This window comes from Rhinolophus sinicus, linkage group LG14, assembly GCF_036562045.2.
Source record: "Rhinolophus sinicus isolate RSC01 linkage group LG14, ASM3656204v1, whole genome shotgun sequence".
In the NCBI taxonomy this organism is placed as follows: domain Eukaryota; kingdom Metazoa; phylum Chordata; class Mammalia; order Chiroptera; family Rhinolophidae; genus Rhinolophus; species Rhinolophus sinicus.
In genome coordinates, this window is record NC_133763.1 from 43,903,199 (window position 1) to 43,921,767 (window position 18,569).

At 44.4% G+C, this 18,569-nt stretch overlaps 2 protein-coding genes across 8 annotated transcripts in view; one reads left to right on the plus strand and one right to left on the minus strand.

Annotated features, from left to right (window-relative positions):
- The window catches only part of CTTNBP2NL (CTTNBP2 N-terminal like), a 45,230-nt gene extending 37,747 nt beyond the window's left edge, over positions 1-7,483 (plus strand). For all 7 annotated transcript variants that reach the window (XM_019730424.2, XM_019730420.2, XM_019730425.2 and 4 more), the window contains 2 exons: positions 1,578-1,685; positions 2,839-7,483. In XM_019730424.2, coding sequence (XP_019585983.2) covers positions 1,578-1,685; positions 2,839-4,320 — 1,590 coding nt within the window. In that variant the 3' untranslated portion in view covers positions 4,321-7,483. The remainder of the gene's footprint in view (positions 1-1,577; positions 1,686-2,838) is intronic.
- Positions 1-18,569, minus strand: part of ST7L (suppression of tumorigenicity 7 like) — a 120,299-nt gene that overhangs the window by 4,845 nt on the left and 96,885 nt on the right. The gene's annotated exons all lie outside the window — the stretch shown is intronic.

The window sequence follows — 18,569 nt, forward strand, 5'->3', positions numbered from 1 at the left end:
AGGCAACCGCTTTTTTCTAGTAATCATTTATTTTGGTAGCTAGCGTCCATATTTCTAAATAATATGCTGTTCTCTTGCTTTATCAATTTTAGATACATATATGCCTTTTATTATAGATGTGGATTTCATTATTTTAAAGCCCACCTCCCTTTCCACCCCTACCAGCTTCCCCAAACACATCATCCCCTTTCCTAACCCCCATTCTTTGTCATGTCTGCTCTTCCCAAGGCCTGAGCCTGTCTCATTCTCTGTCTTCAGAGGATACACCTCTGGCTTATGCCCGTGCAGTAGATGCCTGGCTGCTAACATTCAACGTATAGAAATAAAGTTGAGGAGACAAATAAAAAAGAGACTTTGAGCCGCCCCCTTGTTTTCTGTTCCACATCTCACCTCTCCCCTGAAGGACATGCACCTCCACGTGCAATATCTCTTTGGGGCCAAGGGCAAAACAGCTTCCTTCCCCAGGCTAACGTAGTAACCATTCCTCCAGCCTCATTTTTTTCTTCAAAATGTTTTTAAAATTCCTAGCCTGATAGTTTCTCTCTTTGTCTTTGTGGGTTTTTGTTCTTTTCCTTCCATTCCTACAATTTCAGAGGGCCCTCGGGAAGGAAAGGAACTGATCTACCACCTTTAGCCAAAGCCAGTCTTTCTATTAAATTGAAAATTGAGATTTTTTTTTTAACCAGAAGGAAGTACACCAAAATGTTTTTATTTTTATATTTCAAGAGGAGTTTCATGTCCTAGAAAATTTTCCCTGTACATTCACAGAAATTGTTAGTGAAGAGAAACGATGAGAAATGGCCATTGGGGGCGGCAGTGCTGTGACCGGTGGTCTGGGCCCAGGCACGAGCTACTTAGCAATCCATTGCCATTCGGAATATTGTGCAGTTAGAGGCAGGATTATGTGGCAAATGTCCCTTTCAATTTGTATTCCATAAAATTGGGCTTAATGCCTGCACCAGGGTAAGTGGAATGGGTAGGCAGGTTAATTAAAAGACCGTGTGAAAAATCTCCACTTAAAAATCCCAATGTTCGAGCCTCTTTACATGCAGGATGGAGTCAAGAGTCTTTTCACCTCTTCTCTAACTGGATACAAAATGCATGTTATTAATTAAGCAAGGCGCAGTTTGGATATCGCCCATCTGAAGTGTTTAATTGCAGGCCCCCTCTTCAGTGCCTCCAGTGATTTGAGCATTGAAGAGAGTACCTCGGCTTCCAGCCTTCCGTGGTCCTGTCTTGCTTCATCACAAACACCTGTCCCCTAGTGCCACCAAACTGACCTTCTGTTAATTCTCGGAAGCCTTCTCAGCCCCTGTAGCTAATTAGTTGCTCTCTTATTTACATGCCATTCTGTGCACACCTCAATAAAGCATGTATCTTATTGTTTCTACCACATAGCTTGCCTGTCTTTCACCCTACTAGACAATATATGTGTCGCTCTGGCTGGGATTTATTTACTTAATCTATCTCTGGAACTCTCTTGAGTGCTTTGATAGGCACTTAGTACTTAATTGTATTATTACAAGTGTGATTCCTTGATGTTGGGAAATGACTTTTCTTTTTTTGCTTCTTTAAAGGTGATCCTAGACCTTGAGGAAGAACGGCAGCGGCATGCACAGGACACCGCAGAAGGAGATGACGTCACCTACATGCTAGAGAAGGAGAGAGAGCGGCTGACGCAACAGGTGATTGAGGTGGAGGGTTCCCAGCAGCATTGGCCTAGGATAGCATTTCCCAGAGATTGTTCTGCAGGGTGTAAATCCGTGTTGCTCAAGAAACAGGGCTTTGTTGTCAAATAAGCCTGGGAATTACTGGCTTAAACAAAGTTAAACAGGTTTCTAACTGCAATTTCTTAGACCCTTTAGTAGGAAAAAGCATGTTGTAAGTCTTCAAGGATAAGATGGGGTATTCTGTGTTTAGCAAACCTGTGTTTTCATGAAATTTTTTTTTTTTAATTTATTGGGGTGACAATTGTTAGTAAAATTACATAGATTTCAGGTGTACAATTCTGTATTACATCATCTATAAATCCCATTGTGTGTTCACCACCCAGAGTCAGTTCTCCTTCCATCACCATATATTTAGGAAATCTTCTTTTGACATAGACCGTTCGCTGTGGGACTTCTGTTTCATAGAACACACTTTGGGGAACACTGACTTTGAGCAGTCAAACTTTTTTTTACTCCAGTAAGAAATGCATTTTACATCACACAGGCCTGAAACAAAAATCTCATGAAATCATACATCACCCTTACTGTTTCCAATACTCACTGATGTTTTCTGTTTTGTTTTTTAAAAGTTCTGGTCATGACTCACTACATTGGTTTCCCTCTCCATTAATGGGTCTCAAAGTTTGAAAAATACCGACTAAAAGGCTTCCTTTAAAAGGGGTTGGGATGACGATGAAAACAGACTGCCGTTTGTTTGTTTGTTTTTAAGACCAGAAAGAATTATTACTGAAGCTTTAAAGGTTTTGTTTTTAGCAGCATTCATCACAAAATCTGGTTTCTATGGCTTTCTGTTTTGCTTGGTTCTACTGCTCCAAACTCTCCACACACCTAAAACACAAGAATGGTTCATCTTCCCACTAATAACCCTGAGACTATATAAGAACTAGAAGAGCTTCCTAAATCGTCAAAGAAAGATTAAATGATAATGTGTACATTTTTGTGGCAGGTGTCCTCATATTTGGTCTAAGCCCATGGCGTACGTGATACTCCTGTGTGCCAGGAACAGTTAGCCAGGGCACTCTCCTTACAGTAGTTTTTCAGTATGTCTCTGTTGTTTTCCTCTAATCAAGATGTGTGGTGGCATTTTTTTGTTGTCATTGTTTTCTAGTTGGAATTTGAAAAATCCCAAGTAAAAAAGTTTGAAAAGGAGCAGAAGAAACTCTCCAGTCAGCTGGAAGAGGAGCGGTCCCGCCACAAGCAGCTGTCCTCCATGCTGGTACTCGAGTGCAAGAAAGCCACCAGCAAGGCAGCCGAGGAGGGACAGAAGGCCGGGGAGCTGAGCCTGAAACTGGAGAAGGAGAGGAGCCGGGTGAGTAAGCTGGAGGAAGAGCTGGCAGCTGAGAGGAAGCGTGGCTTACAGACCGAGGCCCAGGTGGAGAAGCAGTTGTCGGAGTTTGATATCGAAAGAGAACAACTGAGAGCAAAACTGAACCGAGAAGAGAACCGGACCAGAACCTTGAAAGAAGAGATGGAAAGTTTGAAGAAGATAGTGAAGGATCTAGAAGCTTCTCACCAGCCTAGTAGCCCTACTGAGCAGCCGAAGAAACCGGTAACCGTGTCTAAAGGCACACTGACCGAGCCTCCCGTGCTCGTGTCTGTATTCTGCCAAACGGAGGGTTCTCAGGCAGAAAGAGCCCATGCGAGCAACGTAGCCAAGGCCACAAGTACTGGGCTGCCTGGTCCCACCACGCCTACGTACTCCTATGCAAAAACCAATGGCCATTTTGACCCAGAGATACAAACTACCAAGGAGTTGGTTACAGGCAGCAGTGTAGAAAACCAAGTGCCTCCACGAGAGAAACCTGTGGCGTTGGCCCAAGAGAAAACAGTGGAGAATGGCGGTTCTCCGGTGGGAATGGAGAGCCCAGTGCCAACGCCCAGTCACCTGCCTAACAGTGCGAGCTCACTGTCTCCCTGCAGCACCGCCTCCTCCTCTCTCTCGTCCTCTCCTTGCTCTTCCCCAGTACTAACTAAGCGTTTATTGGGGTCCTCAGCCAGCAGCCCCGGCTACCAGTCATCCTACCAAGTAGGGATCAACCAGCGGTTCCATGCAGCTCGGCACAAATTTCAGTCCCAAGCAGATCAGGACCAACAAGCCAGTGGCCTGCAGAGCCCTCCATCCAGGGATCTGTCCCCCACCCTCATAGACAACTCTGCCGCCAAGCAGCTGGCCCGAAACACGGTCACTCAGGTGCTCTCCAGATTCACCAGCCAACAAGGGCCAATCAAGCCCGTCTCTCCCAACAGCTCTCCCTTTGGCACAGACTATCGCAATCTGGCCAACACTGCCAACCCAAGAGGTGACACCAGCCATTCACCCACTCCAGGGAAAGTGTCCAGCCCTCTGAGTCCCCTGTCTCCAGGGATCAAGTCTCCTACCATCCCCAGAGCTGAGAGAGGAAACCCCCCACCCATTCCACCCAAAAAACCTGGTCTCACTCCTTCTTCATCCGCTAACACGCCACTGACCAAAACTCATTCCCAGGCGTCCTCTCTGACCACCACAGAAGACCTTGCGAGCAGCTGCTCTTCGAATGCCGTCGTCGCCAACGGCAAGGACGTTGAGATACTTCTGCCGACCAGCAGCTAGTCCCTAGGAGGGGGCTCCACATTTGACATTCCATCAGATTTCGTCCAAGAGCTCAGAGTCAAACATTGAGTCAGATCATGTTATTTATTTTGATAGTAGCTGAAATCATCTGTATAATACATTTAGTGTATTACACCTTTTTGTATTTTTTTAAGTAGAAACTGAGTAGTGTGGATTTTTATGACTCACTTCTTTGTACTATAAAGCTAGACGGGCACCTCAGAGATGTCTCTAGCTCAGCAGGCACCCTTGTGTTGTGATGAAGAAAGCTAATTGATTACCAAGTGGTGACTTGCTGTCTATTTGGGGACTAGAATTACTCGACACTCATTTTGAATTATGCAGAAGTGGTTCATGCGGATTTTTATTCCAGATCCCGACAAACATGTTTTAAAAAGTGCCTGAAATAAGACTGCCACGTGAATGTGATTCTGCAGCAAAAACACAGAACGGCTCATTTAGTTGCAGAAAATGAGATCCTCTGAATTCTGAATGTTAAAAACCAACTCTGCTTTTTAATCCTGTCTTACTGTTTTTAATGCTACAAGCTTTGTGTTCAGAAACAAGGCTGCCTAAGCAGAATGGGAATCCTAAAGGTCGAGTGAACTTACAACAAAGCTGAACTTGGTAGAACCCATGAGAAACCCTCCTGAGCATTAAGCAGCTGGGTGCTGACTTTCTTGTACTTTTGAAAAATTAAGTCACTCCCAGTGTCCTGCATAAATTCTTGACTAGAACGAAATGACATCTCCATTCAAAAAAACTGTCTTCAGGCATCTACTGTTGAGTAAGGAACTTGTGATCCCAGTCACTGTTACTTGAATAGGAACTGGTTACTCATTCTGTATAAAAGTTTTGCAACAGAATGAGATCTTTATTCTGTAATCAAAAAGCAATAACTTAAAATTCACCTTCTTTGTAATATTACAAGTCAGAATTATATAGGTTTTACCAAATTGTTACACTTAATCCTCCAAGCTGCCAACACGTGGTGTCTGTGTCTGTGGAACCAAATTAACTTTTGTCTAAATGGAAGTATACATATGTCTGTATAGATACACACCCCTTTACGTGTTTAACATACACCCACTTAACACACAACCATTAGTGTAATTATATCTTTGGAGTTTGCAATAGAGCATAAAGGATGAGTGGAAATGCGTGTTAAGATTACCTACCAAAGCAACTAGATGTGGCTGGGACCCAGCCAATCAAAGGTGGAGTCCTGTCCCCAAGGAGGTAGGGGAATTCCAGATGAAGGCAGGTCTTCAGAATCATAAAAAGGCCGAGCCCAACCAACCCCAGTGTCACAGAACTCAGCTGGCCATGTAAATGAGTGAAACTGGTCACTCAGTTGCGTGTGAGACAGCTGGGACTGGTGGGGACTAGCAAACCAAATGCCCAAGCCCTGTTTCAAAGGTCCTGCCCTGTTCAGCTCCAGCTGCTTGCTGCCGTGCAAGAATGCCATACCTGGCTTACCAGCTCCTCAGATTTTTATGAAATCCAGATTTTCATGAGAAACATTCTCATTTTTAAATATCAAGAACTGATTCCAAAAAAAAAACAACACTTCTGCAGGTGGATTTCGTCCACAAGCTACCAAGTTGCAACCTCTTCCATTCTAGAAACTTCTGCCATTTCCATCATAGCAAGTTTGTCAAGATTAAAGCCTCCAGACTTTCCAACTTGCAGGCTCATAGGGCCAGCAAAGTCCATAGAATATCATTGAAGCAGGACCTGGTTTGCACCCCCACAGTAGAGGCCTCTCTACGTCCCAGCCTCACCTTTACTTGACCTACCTATAGCTTAACAATAGATCAACTCCCTGTGGCTGGAGCACAGAATGTCCGCGGTCCCATCCAGTTCCCTGTTTTAGAAAATTACTCTGAAACGTATGATTAACACCCTTAGGCTTATTGATCACAATCTCTATGGTCCAGCATTCTTTCCAGGCTCCTATCCTTGTTCCTGGGTTGCTGATGCCACCAGAGAGCCATGCAGACCCCGGAACCCTCAGTAGCCTCTGGAGGAACGCCCAGGTTTTCCCTTAAATACCCCAAGCCGGTCTGAGAATGTGAAGGTGTCAACCCGCTGCCTTCTCAGACCGCCGGTGCTCTGATAATAAACGCTTATTCTGTGGCCCAACTCCTGTGTGGGTCTATTGGCTGAACCGCGCAGGCAGCAGAAGCTCCGGACTCTGTCGGCCTCTGGTTTCATAATAACTATCTCCCTCTTCCAAACAAGCCTGCCACAGCCCGCTCCAACATGGTGGTTATAGGATTTGTGTCCACAGGGATGGAGAGGCCTTGGGATCCTCACATACGTTCTAGCCAACATCTATCCAGCAGCCCCTGACGTCCTCCTGTCGTTTAAATCTATTTCTTAATCCAGTGTACTCGAGTCGGTGGAGGAAAGGCGTGACGGAAATTAATGTCAACGTCACAATGAACTATATTGGTGTCTCCACAGCTTATAGTTAGATTAAGGCAGTAACATCAAAAAGTAAAAACCAGTAATGCCCCAGAGTGTCTACCAAATGATGCAGGGGACATCTTAAACTGTCCAAAGCAATCATGCACTGAACTTGATTCCCACGCAAAGTCAAATGAATGGTGTTGAGATAGTAGCTGGACTTTGTAAACGGGACGGGGGCCACAGTTCCAGTGTTTGTTCTTACCTCTCTTGCTTTAAATGGTAATCTTAAAAGTTGCATTGTGCTCTTCCTTTGTTTTGGCCTAGATATATATATAGAGAGAGATACTATAAGGAAGTTTATTGCTTAGGAAGTGCACTAAATAATGTATTTCTTTTACAGTGTAATATGGGGGTGGGGAAATGAAAAAGAAAGGTGTATTTTTGCTAGTTGCCTATCTTCTGAGATAAATAAGCACAATACTGCAATGGATCCAATAATCCAGTTAGGTATTATAGAGTAGTATTTAAGTTGACTGTAGATCGTGTGTGTGCTAAGTAAAAGTTCCATGACTGACAGTTTTGGTGGTAAGCCATGTTGTGAAAGCCAAGTTACCGGTCAACACATTGTAATGATGTGCAACACGTCACACAAGCATTAACTCCTCGTTAACATTTGTAAAGCAAATGCACCGTGCAGAAGCCTTCATCCATTTTTATAGCAGATTACATTAAAACAAGTTAAATCATACTGTCTGGGGGAAAAATAGTCTTGTTTGTACAAAGTGAAGAATGTTGCACAAGAGACCTGATTTGTTGGAGAAGAAGCAAGTGGTGTGGAGGGAGCATTTGTTGGAGCCTCTAAAAACCAAACTAAGTCAGTGCCCCATGCAGGTCAGACCCCACACGGAGCTGGGACATGGCTTTTCTTTAGAACCTTAGAGCTGAAAGGAGCCTTTGCAATATCCAGTCTAATTTTTAAATCACATGGGGGTTTGGACCTTTTGAGAATCTAAGAAGAGCTAGAGTATCCCCAGAAAAGTGGATACCATGTTTCTCCAAAAATAAGACCAGGTCTTATATTAATTTTAGCTCCAAAAGACACATTAGGGCTTATGTTCAAGGGACGTCATCCTGAAAAATCATGCGAGGGCTTATTTTCCGGTTAAGTCTTATTTTCGGGGAAACATAGTATGCTTATATGTAAATGTGGTTGATGGCTTCTGGGGGAGCCGCTGTGACAAGGACGGCTGCTCTGGGTCTGCCCTCATTTTACGAATGACTAATGCATCCCTTGTTTCCTAGTGAAGTGCTGTCGCTGATTCATTGTTAGTAAATGCAAGTTATAGCCAGACATAAGCACTTGAAAATCCTTTAATGTACAAAAAGATGTTCCAACAGTGTGGATGTTTACACATCTTAATTTTCCAGCATTTAAGCCAATTAATGATCATTTCAGCAAACACTGGGTTATCCGTTTTCCCGAAAGCCTCAAGGTTAGTAATGCTGCCTTGTCTGTGTGTGTGTGTGTGTGTGTGTGTGTAAATTCTCAGGAGCGCTTCTGATGCTTAGTCCTTGAAACAATTTCAAATGTCTTTTAAAACGCAGGCTTCAAAATAGGATGTGTTTTCATACGGATGAGTCAGGTAGGCAATAAGCATTGTTCCACAGGAGTCATTTTAATGTAATTAAAACTAGTTGAGAAAACCTGAGAGCCTGTATCTAGCTATCTGCTCACGTTTCAATGACCAATTCATTGGTAAAAGCAGAGGAGAAAGGAGATGAAAATGGTTCTCAGACTTTATTGTGCTTCACTATAAGTGGGGAAGCCTGCTAAAAATAAGGATTCCTGGGGATTGGGCCTGGGGGCCTGCTGAGGCAGGTATTCTGAGGATCACCTTTTGAGAAATGTGCCTCAGAGCACTCACCAGTTCTTTCACAAGACCGTGTTATTTGCCTCTGACCTAAGGAAATGTCAACTCCTGAATCTAGTTTGCCAGAAGGTCAGTGACAGAGTCAAGAGTGCCCACTTGGGTTCCAGCACGGTCAGTCCATGTTACCTTACTAGTACGTGCTGTGAAGTCCTATTAGCCCCATTGTGTGGGTGAGGTCGTTGAGGAACCGAGATTTGGACGCGGGCCCTTAGTAAGTGACAGGGCCTGGACTTAAACCCCAGTGCTTTGTTTGCTCTTTCCACTACCTGTGTCCCAAAAGAGAGTGAATGTCCTGAGTCATTTATTATGCTAATTCCAGGCCCCCTGGAGGTTCTGATTCTGCAGACTGGTGGGGCTCTAGATAATTGCCAGGGCAATCTTAGGATGGAGCAAGTTTAAACCCTGCAGGACACCCCCACCCTCAGGAGTGGATTATCAGACCTGACCGTTATCAGGTCAGAGAAGCTGAACAACAAAACATCTTATTCCCCTCAAGCAACAGATGTTTAAGATGAGACAGAAACCAAAGTAACTATTACGGAAAACAAGTTTTGTGTTCCCTGCCCTTGGGGTACTGTCTAGTTGGGAGAAACAAAATGTTAACACAAAAAGTTAACAGACAACTGAATAACACAAATGGGGTTCAGGTGTCATATGGGGTTATTGAAGGTGGTTCTGGCAAAAGCGCTGGTAGAATTGAGGTGGCACAGGGTATCGTGGCTCTGTCCACACCATTGAAATGGAGGTCTCTGAGAAATTACTGGAAGTGCCACAATAAGATTGGCTTTATCCCTGGGGAGTCACCTACTTAATTTGTCCTACTCACTAGCAACATGGTGGGCAGCCAGGTCCCCTTCAGGAACAAAGGATTTATTTCCCTAGCTGGTGACAGTATACACCCCACGGCCAGAAGCCCGTTCTAGGAATTGCCTTAACTGAAAGAAATCAGTTTGACCAAGGTCACACCTCTTTCCATGGGCAGTTCATATCCAAAGACTGATGGAGTATAAAGATCTGCCCCCCTTGTCCCTAATCCAGGGAACTCTGAAGCGTCTTCCCAGCTTCAGCCCCCTGTAGCATTGGCTGAGCTGCAACTCAGCTTCCTCTTCCCTTCTGTTTCCTCCCATCTCTCCTTCCCCCTCTTCCCTCCTGTGGATTCCAAGGGTACTGCCTGATAAACCTGCATCTTAATGTCCGCCTCAGACTCTAAAGGAGGGTCCTCACATTTCCTTAGTAATTTAATCAACACAACTTTCAGTAAGGGGCAAGTTACTCCCACTTGACCGACCCACGGTCCTACAGCAGAGCAGGGCTGAGACTCAGTGGCACAGCGGGGATTCAGTCCTTTATTCCATTGACCTTCAAGTCCATGGTCCTTCCACGGGCCATACTAGAGTCAAAACGCTGGTATAACACATCTGGGGTGTTTTGAATATTAGCTTCTTGTCAGTAACATAACTAAGAATGAATCCACTAGTTAGTTAGCTTTTGGGACTCGGCCAGGAGCAGGACGCTGAAGACAGGGTTTTGGTGAGGAGAGGGGAGAGGGATGCTTTGCCTACACACATGGAACCAGCAAATGGTAGAGCCAGAAGGAAGCTTAGAGACCCTTCATTCTAGCTTCCTCAATTCCAGATGAGGAGAGTGAGGCCCAGAAAAGCCAGGTGAGTTGTCCAAACTTCCACGTGTCTCGTTCATGGCAGAGCTCGGGCTGAAGAGTCCATCTGGCTCCCCTCCCACTTCTACCACCTGCGCCTCCCTGCGCTGACCTGCGACCAGGAATTGCGAGCCAAGCCTTGGCTGCTCCCTCGGGACCCGTCCTCTGACCTGATTCTCTCCAGTGCCGCGGCTTTGATCTTGTTCACCTGAGCTGCCCCATATTCCAGGCCTTGGCCTCTGCCCCCTGCCCTAGGGCTGCCTGCCATACTCGTTGCCACAAAAACCCTGTCCTCCTTTCCGAACCGGTTTGACAGCTGCAGTGAGGACGGTGGAGCTTCTACTCCCAGGCCGTGCCTCCGTCTGTCCAGCGTTGCTTCTGGGCAGCACTCACTCATGGGAAGCATGCCGTGCTCCTCAGGTGTGGGCAAGAAGCCGCTGAAGCCACCAGCTTGTCTTCCCTCCCTGCTTGGAGTCTGACCTGCCACACCTGCTTATTGGGGACACACAGCTCTTTGTCCTGCGCCTCCTTTCCCACCTGGACCCAGGAAGGGCCTCTCGCTCTGCAAAACCTCACCCCTCTTCCTCCTCTGTAGTGTCCACTCTCCTCTCCCCTGCTCCCTCAGCCCAGCCAACCCAAATCAAAGCCTCCCAGGACTGTTTGGGCCTCAGAACAAACGGCGTCCTCAGCATGGGTGGGCGGTTTGGGGGGGTTGACTGCAGCATACAGGCCCCCTCTTCATCCTTCCCAAGTCTTGGTGAGTCAGCATCCCAGGGCCACATACAAGGCTCTTATTCAGGGCTTGCTTTCCTGCTGCTGTCAGGCCTTGGCGTCTCTCCCCACCCTTACCCACCCCATTCTCTATGTGGGCCTTATTCTCTATGGGAAAGCGCTGCTCCCTGCCCTGCTCCGAGCCTCCTTGCTTCCCCCCACCCACACGCCCTCATTCCTCATCCCCATACCTTCTGGGAGTTTGCAGTCCCAGCTGGACACAAACGTAAAGGAGGTAGAACAACATAGAAGTGTTAAACGATTAAATAAATCCTCATTCACATATTTCCAACAGGTGTTTGTTGCTTCTGGCTCTGCAGGCCTGAGCTGTGTTGAGAAGGAGACACACACACACACACACGCTTGCTGTGCCTGCCCTTCATTGACTCAGCATGTGTTTATTCAGCACTGACTGTGTCAAGCCTCATGTTAAGGGGGAACAATTCTGGCGACGTGACATCTCAGGGCAGCACAGGCCAGGACGCAGCAGGTGCCCCATAGGGGTGATGGGGCCCCCAAGTGCCCAAGGAGCTCAGCAGAGCAGGGACATCTGTGGTTCGAGACACAAATTTAAATAAACACAAGGGACAGGATAGTGGTTTGCGTGGATAGGCATATGTGTGCAGTATGTCCACGGGACACGGGTGCGAAAGCAGGATGCACACGCGACGTTCAGAACGAGAGCTTGGTCCTTCTCCATGTGGCTTTGGGCAAGTCAGCCTCTGCTACCCTCCATTTCAGCATCAGTATCATGACGACACGAGAACCTCCCTCTCAGGGCTTAGTGAGAGTTCACTGAGAGAAAGCGGGCACGTGTCTGGCACGTAGTGAGTACTCTGCAGATTATGTGCTGCTTTTGGGGAAAGGCAGCGGTGAGAAGGCGGCCCAGGGCTGTGCGGTCTCCGTGGGAAGCTGTGTGTGCCTTTCGTCCCAAAGCTGAGTTGCTCGCGCCCCCTGGTGTTTCTGTCGCTGTAATTCTCCCTGCACCAAGGCCTGGCCGCACTCCTACCTCCCTGGACAGGACCCACTTTAGAGACGCTGGCGCGGGCCTGGATGCAGCCCCTTTCCACACCCGCGCTCTGCCGTCTCCCTCACCGCGAAAGGCGGAGCGCGGCCACAGTCCCTGCCTCAGACACGGAAGCCCCAAGCAGTGAAAGGGGAATCACAGAAACAACCTCACTGGGTTGTGAGCCTTAAATGAGCAAATCTAAGACTTCAGACGAGGTAGGGCATAAGGAAGCACTCAGCAAGTGGTAACCATTAGAATCATGTAGCTCCCAGACCATAGTTCAATAACTACTTGTTAAACAGGGGAGGAGTCTATCAACATTCATTCATTCACCCATTTAATTATGCTTCGAAAATGTCTTGCTCTTCCTATCCTGTCTTTGCTGTTAAAAACAACAACACACACACACACACACACACAAAACAAAACAAAACACAAAAAGCAAGCCCTTAATGAGTCAAGTAATCCAGCACTCGGTGGGAGGAAAACAAAGAGATTTCACTCATTCAGACATGCATACAACAGCTCCTACTAGGTGCCACTCACTGACTTAGGCGCTGGGATAAAGAAACAAGTTGTAGGCCCTTATCTGGGGCTTCTGATGCTGGTGGGAGAGACAAACACAAATCATGGGGTTCTGTGGGCCACAATAAAAATAGGAACAATCCCCAGTGGAGTCAGGAATGACCAGTCTCACTGAGGAAATGACACTGACCCTGGTCCTGAAGGAGGGGTAGATGCTCTCAGGTGAGGAAGGGCTTGAAGGGCATTTCGGGTAGTGAGAACAACATATGCAATGCACAGAGCCACCAACAAGCACGGTGAGCAGTCTGGGTGGGAGAGAAGGCCAGGTAAGTGAATTCCTGAGGAAGGGCATGGTCTGTGCAGTGGAAGCATTTGCACCTCACTGGGGGCCTGAGCTGAGGCATCACGAGCAGAGGCAGATTCACCAGGAAGTTTAAGCTTCAAGGACTATCCATCCCTGGTATGACCCTTCCAATCCCTGAAGGACCCAAGCCATGTGTTCATAGGGTCATCTGTTTTTCTAAAATTTGCTAAAGTAAAATATCTTAACTGTAATCCATTAAGACTGCTGGCTCTTTTCCCTCTGACTTCTCCTAAATCACACTTTACCCATGTTGGGTGGCCTTGGAGTGGTGGCCACAAGCATTTTGGGTATTAGCTAAAGTTGAGTTGAATAAAGGACTGTTTTGAGTGAAATGTATGTGTGTGGTTTGCAGTCACATCCATGTATCATTGAGTTTGGGCTAGCCATCCAGGGTAAGCATGGCTTCCAGGAATGCTTCTATCACTCCTCACGCTGCCTCACCTTGCACAGTGGCATGAAGGAGCAACATCAAGGTTGTATTACTATAAATATATCCTACAGCACCTGGCGCTAAAGATAGTGGGAAGTGGAGGAGAAACAAAGTTTTAAGAGTATGGAGCCAGAAGCTGGTCTCTAGAAAATTCTTCCAATTATTGGATTTCTAAAATTATAAGTGGGTAATTAATTTCTTATCAATGGCTATTCAAAACAAAATTTCTCTTTTGTCAAGAAAATAATGCAATGTACACAGTTATAAATGCACCATAAATATGAAAATGTAATCAAAGAGTATGGAGTCAAAAGGTTCTGCTTTTTTTTTTTTTTAATTTTAGAGACTTCTGCTTCTGACTAAGATGGAATAATAGGGACTGGATTTATTCTCCCACCTAAAACAACTAAACACTGAGCAAAATACATTAAATAATAATTTTCAAGACACTGGAATCAGGCAAAAAAGGACAAAGATGGGAAACAAACAAAGTGAGTCCTATGATCGCCCCAGCAGTGAGGGGGAACCAAGGCATAGTCTGGCAACTCCTTAAGTTCAGGAGATGAAGCTGGGAGTTGGGAAGGAAAAGTATTGGAGATGAGAACTGAGATGAGAGAGACCTCCAGAGAGCTTCAGAGACTTCCCCTTGCTAATCAACATAGCATATGAGGAAACAACCCAAGGCCAATGAGAGAACCACCCAAAAGAATTAGAGGAAACAATACTCAGAATTCACATGGGACTTGGAGTAGTTTCTGTTCTCACTAGGCAAAATGACAAATCTCATAATTCATGGGACGTTTGAGTACTCAAAAGTTGTCTCTATAGTGTGCCAAAGTTAGCTCTAGACTAAATGCTGCAGTGCTCCCACCAAAAAATTTAAAAACAAGACTCAAAAGGGTCAAACTATTTCCAAATAACTGCATCCCAGAACAAAGCTCAAGAATTTGTATAGGCAAACAAAAATGTCTGCATCCTAAAAATTAAAATTCACAATGTCTAGAATCCAATCAAAAATCACCAGGCATCAAATTTCTAGAGATGAAAACCACACTATCCAAGATTAGAAAAAAAAATTGAATGGTATTTACAACAGATTGCACACTATGGAATAAATAATTGTCAAACTTGAAAAAATAGCAATAAAAACTATCCATAATGCATAATGAAACAGAACATTAAAAAAAATGATTTTTTTCACAATGAACAGATCATCACTGAGCTTTGGAACAAACTCAAGTGAGCTCATATAAGTTTAATTGGAGTCCAGCAAAGAAAATATTTGAACAAAAAAATGGTCAAATTTGTCAAAAATGAGAAACCCACAGATACAAAAATGTCACTAGATCCTAAGCACAAGACCCAGGAAGAAAACTACACCAAGGAAAATCATAAATTGTTTAAAACCAGTAATAAGGAGAAAACCTTCAAAACAACCAGATGGAAAACGCCATGTTATAGACAAATGAACAAGAATAAGAATAACGGCAGATTTCTCAGTGGTAAAAATATAATCCTGAAGACAGTAGCGTGAAAGTTTTAGAGCACTGAGGGGGAAAAAAATCAACATAAATTCTATACTTAGTGAGAATACCTTTCAAAAACTGGCAAAATACTTTTCTCAAACACGTACAAGCTGAAAGAACTCACCACCAGCAGACTTTCAGTACAAGAAACACTAAAGGAAGTACTGCAGGCAAAAGGACAATGATTCCAGAAATCTGGATCCAGAAAGGAATGACGAGCACTAGAAATGGTAACTATGTGGGTAAATATAAAAGATTCTTTTTCTTAGTCTTTAAATCTCTTCAAAAAGGTATCACAATGTATTGTGGGATTTATAATATGTAGAAGTAAAATGTATGACACTAGCACACAGGCTGAGAGATGAAAGTATACTATTATAAGATTCTCATACAGTACATGAATCAGTATAATATCATATGAAGATAGACCACGATAAGTTAAAGACATATACTGTAAGCCCTACAGCAACGACTAAAAAACAAAACAAAACAAAGCTCATAAGACAACAAAGGAGATAAAAATGGAATCATAAAAAAATACTCAATCCAAAACAAAGAAAAAGGGGAACAAAGAAAAGATGATAGAAAAATAGTAAATTGTTGCTTGAAAACCAACCATCTCAATAATAACCTAAAATGTAAATGATCTAAACAACCCATTAAAGGGAGAGATTGTCAGATTGTATAAAAAAGTAAAACTCAAATACAGAAGGTGCCAAAAACATGTATACACATTTTAAGAAAACTGTATTAATATTGTAATACTCAATATATACCGATAACAAAAGATGAATACAAGTCACATTTGACTTCTGCAATTACAAGAGGTGCTCAGAGTGGTGCATCAGCGTCCAGACACTTCTGATTACAGCGAACTACTGCTTGAGCAACATTGACCAAAGTGTCCACTTGTATATGTTTTTTTGGCACCCCTTGTATATACTCCCTACAATAAACTCCACTTTAAATATGAAGACATAAATAGGGTAAGTTGTTATAGAATACTTCAGCCAAATGTAGCAGAATACGTATTATTTTTAAGTACACACACAGAACACTTACCATGAGACTCACCATTAAAATGTCTAAATAAGCTTAAAAGGATTTAAATCAGATAAAGCATGTTCTCTGACCACAATGGAATTATATTAGAAATTAATAACAGAAATGTCTCTGAAAGGGGTGGCCAGTTAGCACAGTTGGTTAGAGCATGGTGCTAATAACACCAAGGTTGCCGGTTCGATCCCCTCATGGGCCACTGGGAGCTGCGCCCTCCTTAAAAAAAAACAAAAAAACCCACAAAACTGATGAACAAAAAAAAACGTTTAAAAAACAAAACAACAACAAAAGAAGAAATGTCTCTGAAGAATCTCCAAATATCTGAAAAATAACACAATGTTAAATAACTGAAGAAATCAAAGGGGAAATTAGAAAATATTTTGATATGAATGAAAATGAAAACACAACATCAATACCGAGGGTGCCAAAAAAAATGTATACACGTGACTTGTATTCGTCTTTTGTTATCAGTATATACTGAGTATTACAATTTTAATAACAGTTTTTTCCTTTCTTAAAATGCATATACTCTTTTTTTTGGGCACCCTCTGTATTTGTGGGATACAGACAAAGCAGTACTTCGGAAAATACAGGACAAAAACAGGCCACTAAACCCAGCAATTAGGAGGCATTTTGTGATGATACTGAGAACAATTCCAAGTATACTTTGGGGTACTGACACCGGATTATAGCAGATTAAGAAGTAAATAGGAGTTAAGAAAATGAAGATAAAAAAAGTTTGGAGTTCTCCTGAATGGAGAGTGTATACTCTTTTCAAGGAGTTCAGAGGTTAAGGAAGGGCAAGAGAGCTGTAATTGGCTTTGAAAGAAAGTTTTGAGATCAATTTGAACAAAATTTATTTATAGACCAGGAGTACTTGGTTAATGGACAAAGAAATGTAGAAAATTCAGAGATAGGTTGGCTCATTACACGGAAAAAAGTAAAGTTGGACCTTGAACCATATACAAAATCCAATCTAGATGGAATAAAAACTGAAGATATAAAACTGTAAAGCTAACTGAAGAAAAAAAATGTAAGGGAATAATTTTGTGATCCTTGGATAGGGAAAGATTTCTCAAATAAAACTGAAGAAATACAAAACTATGAGGCAAAAATTGATAAATCTGACTATATCAAAATTAACTATTTCTGTTCAATAAAGAACACAACAGATAAAATTAACAACTGCACTCAGAATTTTGTTTGTTACACTGGAGTTATGGGGAGGAAAAGCTTATCACATCACATCAAGGGTACCCACCAACATGACTTATCACTGTTGACGTTGACCTTGATCATCTGAGTGCCGTTTGTTAGGTTTCTCCACTGTAAAGTTATTCTTCCCTGCACCCCCCCTTTTATGTTCTGTACTCTTTGACAGAAAGTCACAGCCTGTAGCCCACATAGTAGTTACATAATTATTTTGAATTCTTCTGCCTGGGAGATTTGGGTCTTCTCCCCATATATTTACTCGATCATTTATTCATGTCAGCAAGGACTCATGCATATTTTACAGTTTGGGTTATCATTTAAAACTATTTTGTTGCTCAAATTGTCCACTGGGGGCCTTTTCAGTTGACGCCTGTGTCCGTTTTAATTTTTAATACGAACAGATATAACCTATATAAGCAAAAGCTCTTTGGGGTCCTTGATACATTTTAAGAGTGTAAAGGGGTCATGAGACCAAAAAGTTTGAGAACCCCACCTGACCCCAACACCACGTAGGGGCGTGGTTCTTCTGGGGGCTGCAGACAGGGCAAAAGCAAAGGAAGCCACACTCCCGCACCCATGGGGACACCCACTTCTCCGGGCCACCCATTCCCTCCTAAGGTTTTCTCCGTGGCTGAAACGTGGGCGTGCCCCCACGAAGACGCCGTTCCCACTGCCATGTCTTTCCAGTAAACGCCACTGGGGGGCGCACGGCCCGCAGAGTGAGCCTCCCACCCGCGAGTCAGGGCCACATCCTGGGCTCCAGCTCGGCGTTTTCTTCTGCGGAGCCCCGGCCCTGGCCTGACCTGAAGCGTCTGGTCCGCACTCCGGGCTCTGCTGGCTCGCCCTCCTGGGCCACATCAGGAGTGCAGGTGTGGCGCCCGCGCGGAAAAGAGCGCTCCGGCGGCAGTGTTCTGCAGCGCAAAGAGCCGGCGGGTCGTCCAGTCCTCGGAAGAGTGCCTGAGATGCCCTCCACCTGCCTGGCCCTGCTGAAAGCAGCCGGACAGCTCCCTGCTCCCCGCGCTGCCCTCGCTTGCTCGGCTGGCTGGGCCCGCAGACCCTTCCCTCTGCAAGCGCATGGCAGACAGAGATAAATTGCTGCGGCTGGAGACCGGGCTAATTGATACAATAAGTTTTGTAATTGCCTCGAAAATAAGGTAATGATTTGGCAGAGGGAATACTTTGATCTTATCAGCCAAGAAAGACGTCTCCAAATGAAACTTCAGAAAGGGGCTGGAAGCCTCCAACTTGGAGTGTGAAGCATCCGGGCTGCCTGTTCCCTCCTCCCTCTTGTCCCCTGTTCCCTGCCTGACACTCCAGGCTTTTCGAGAAGAAATGAAAGGACCCTTCTAT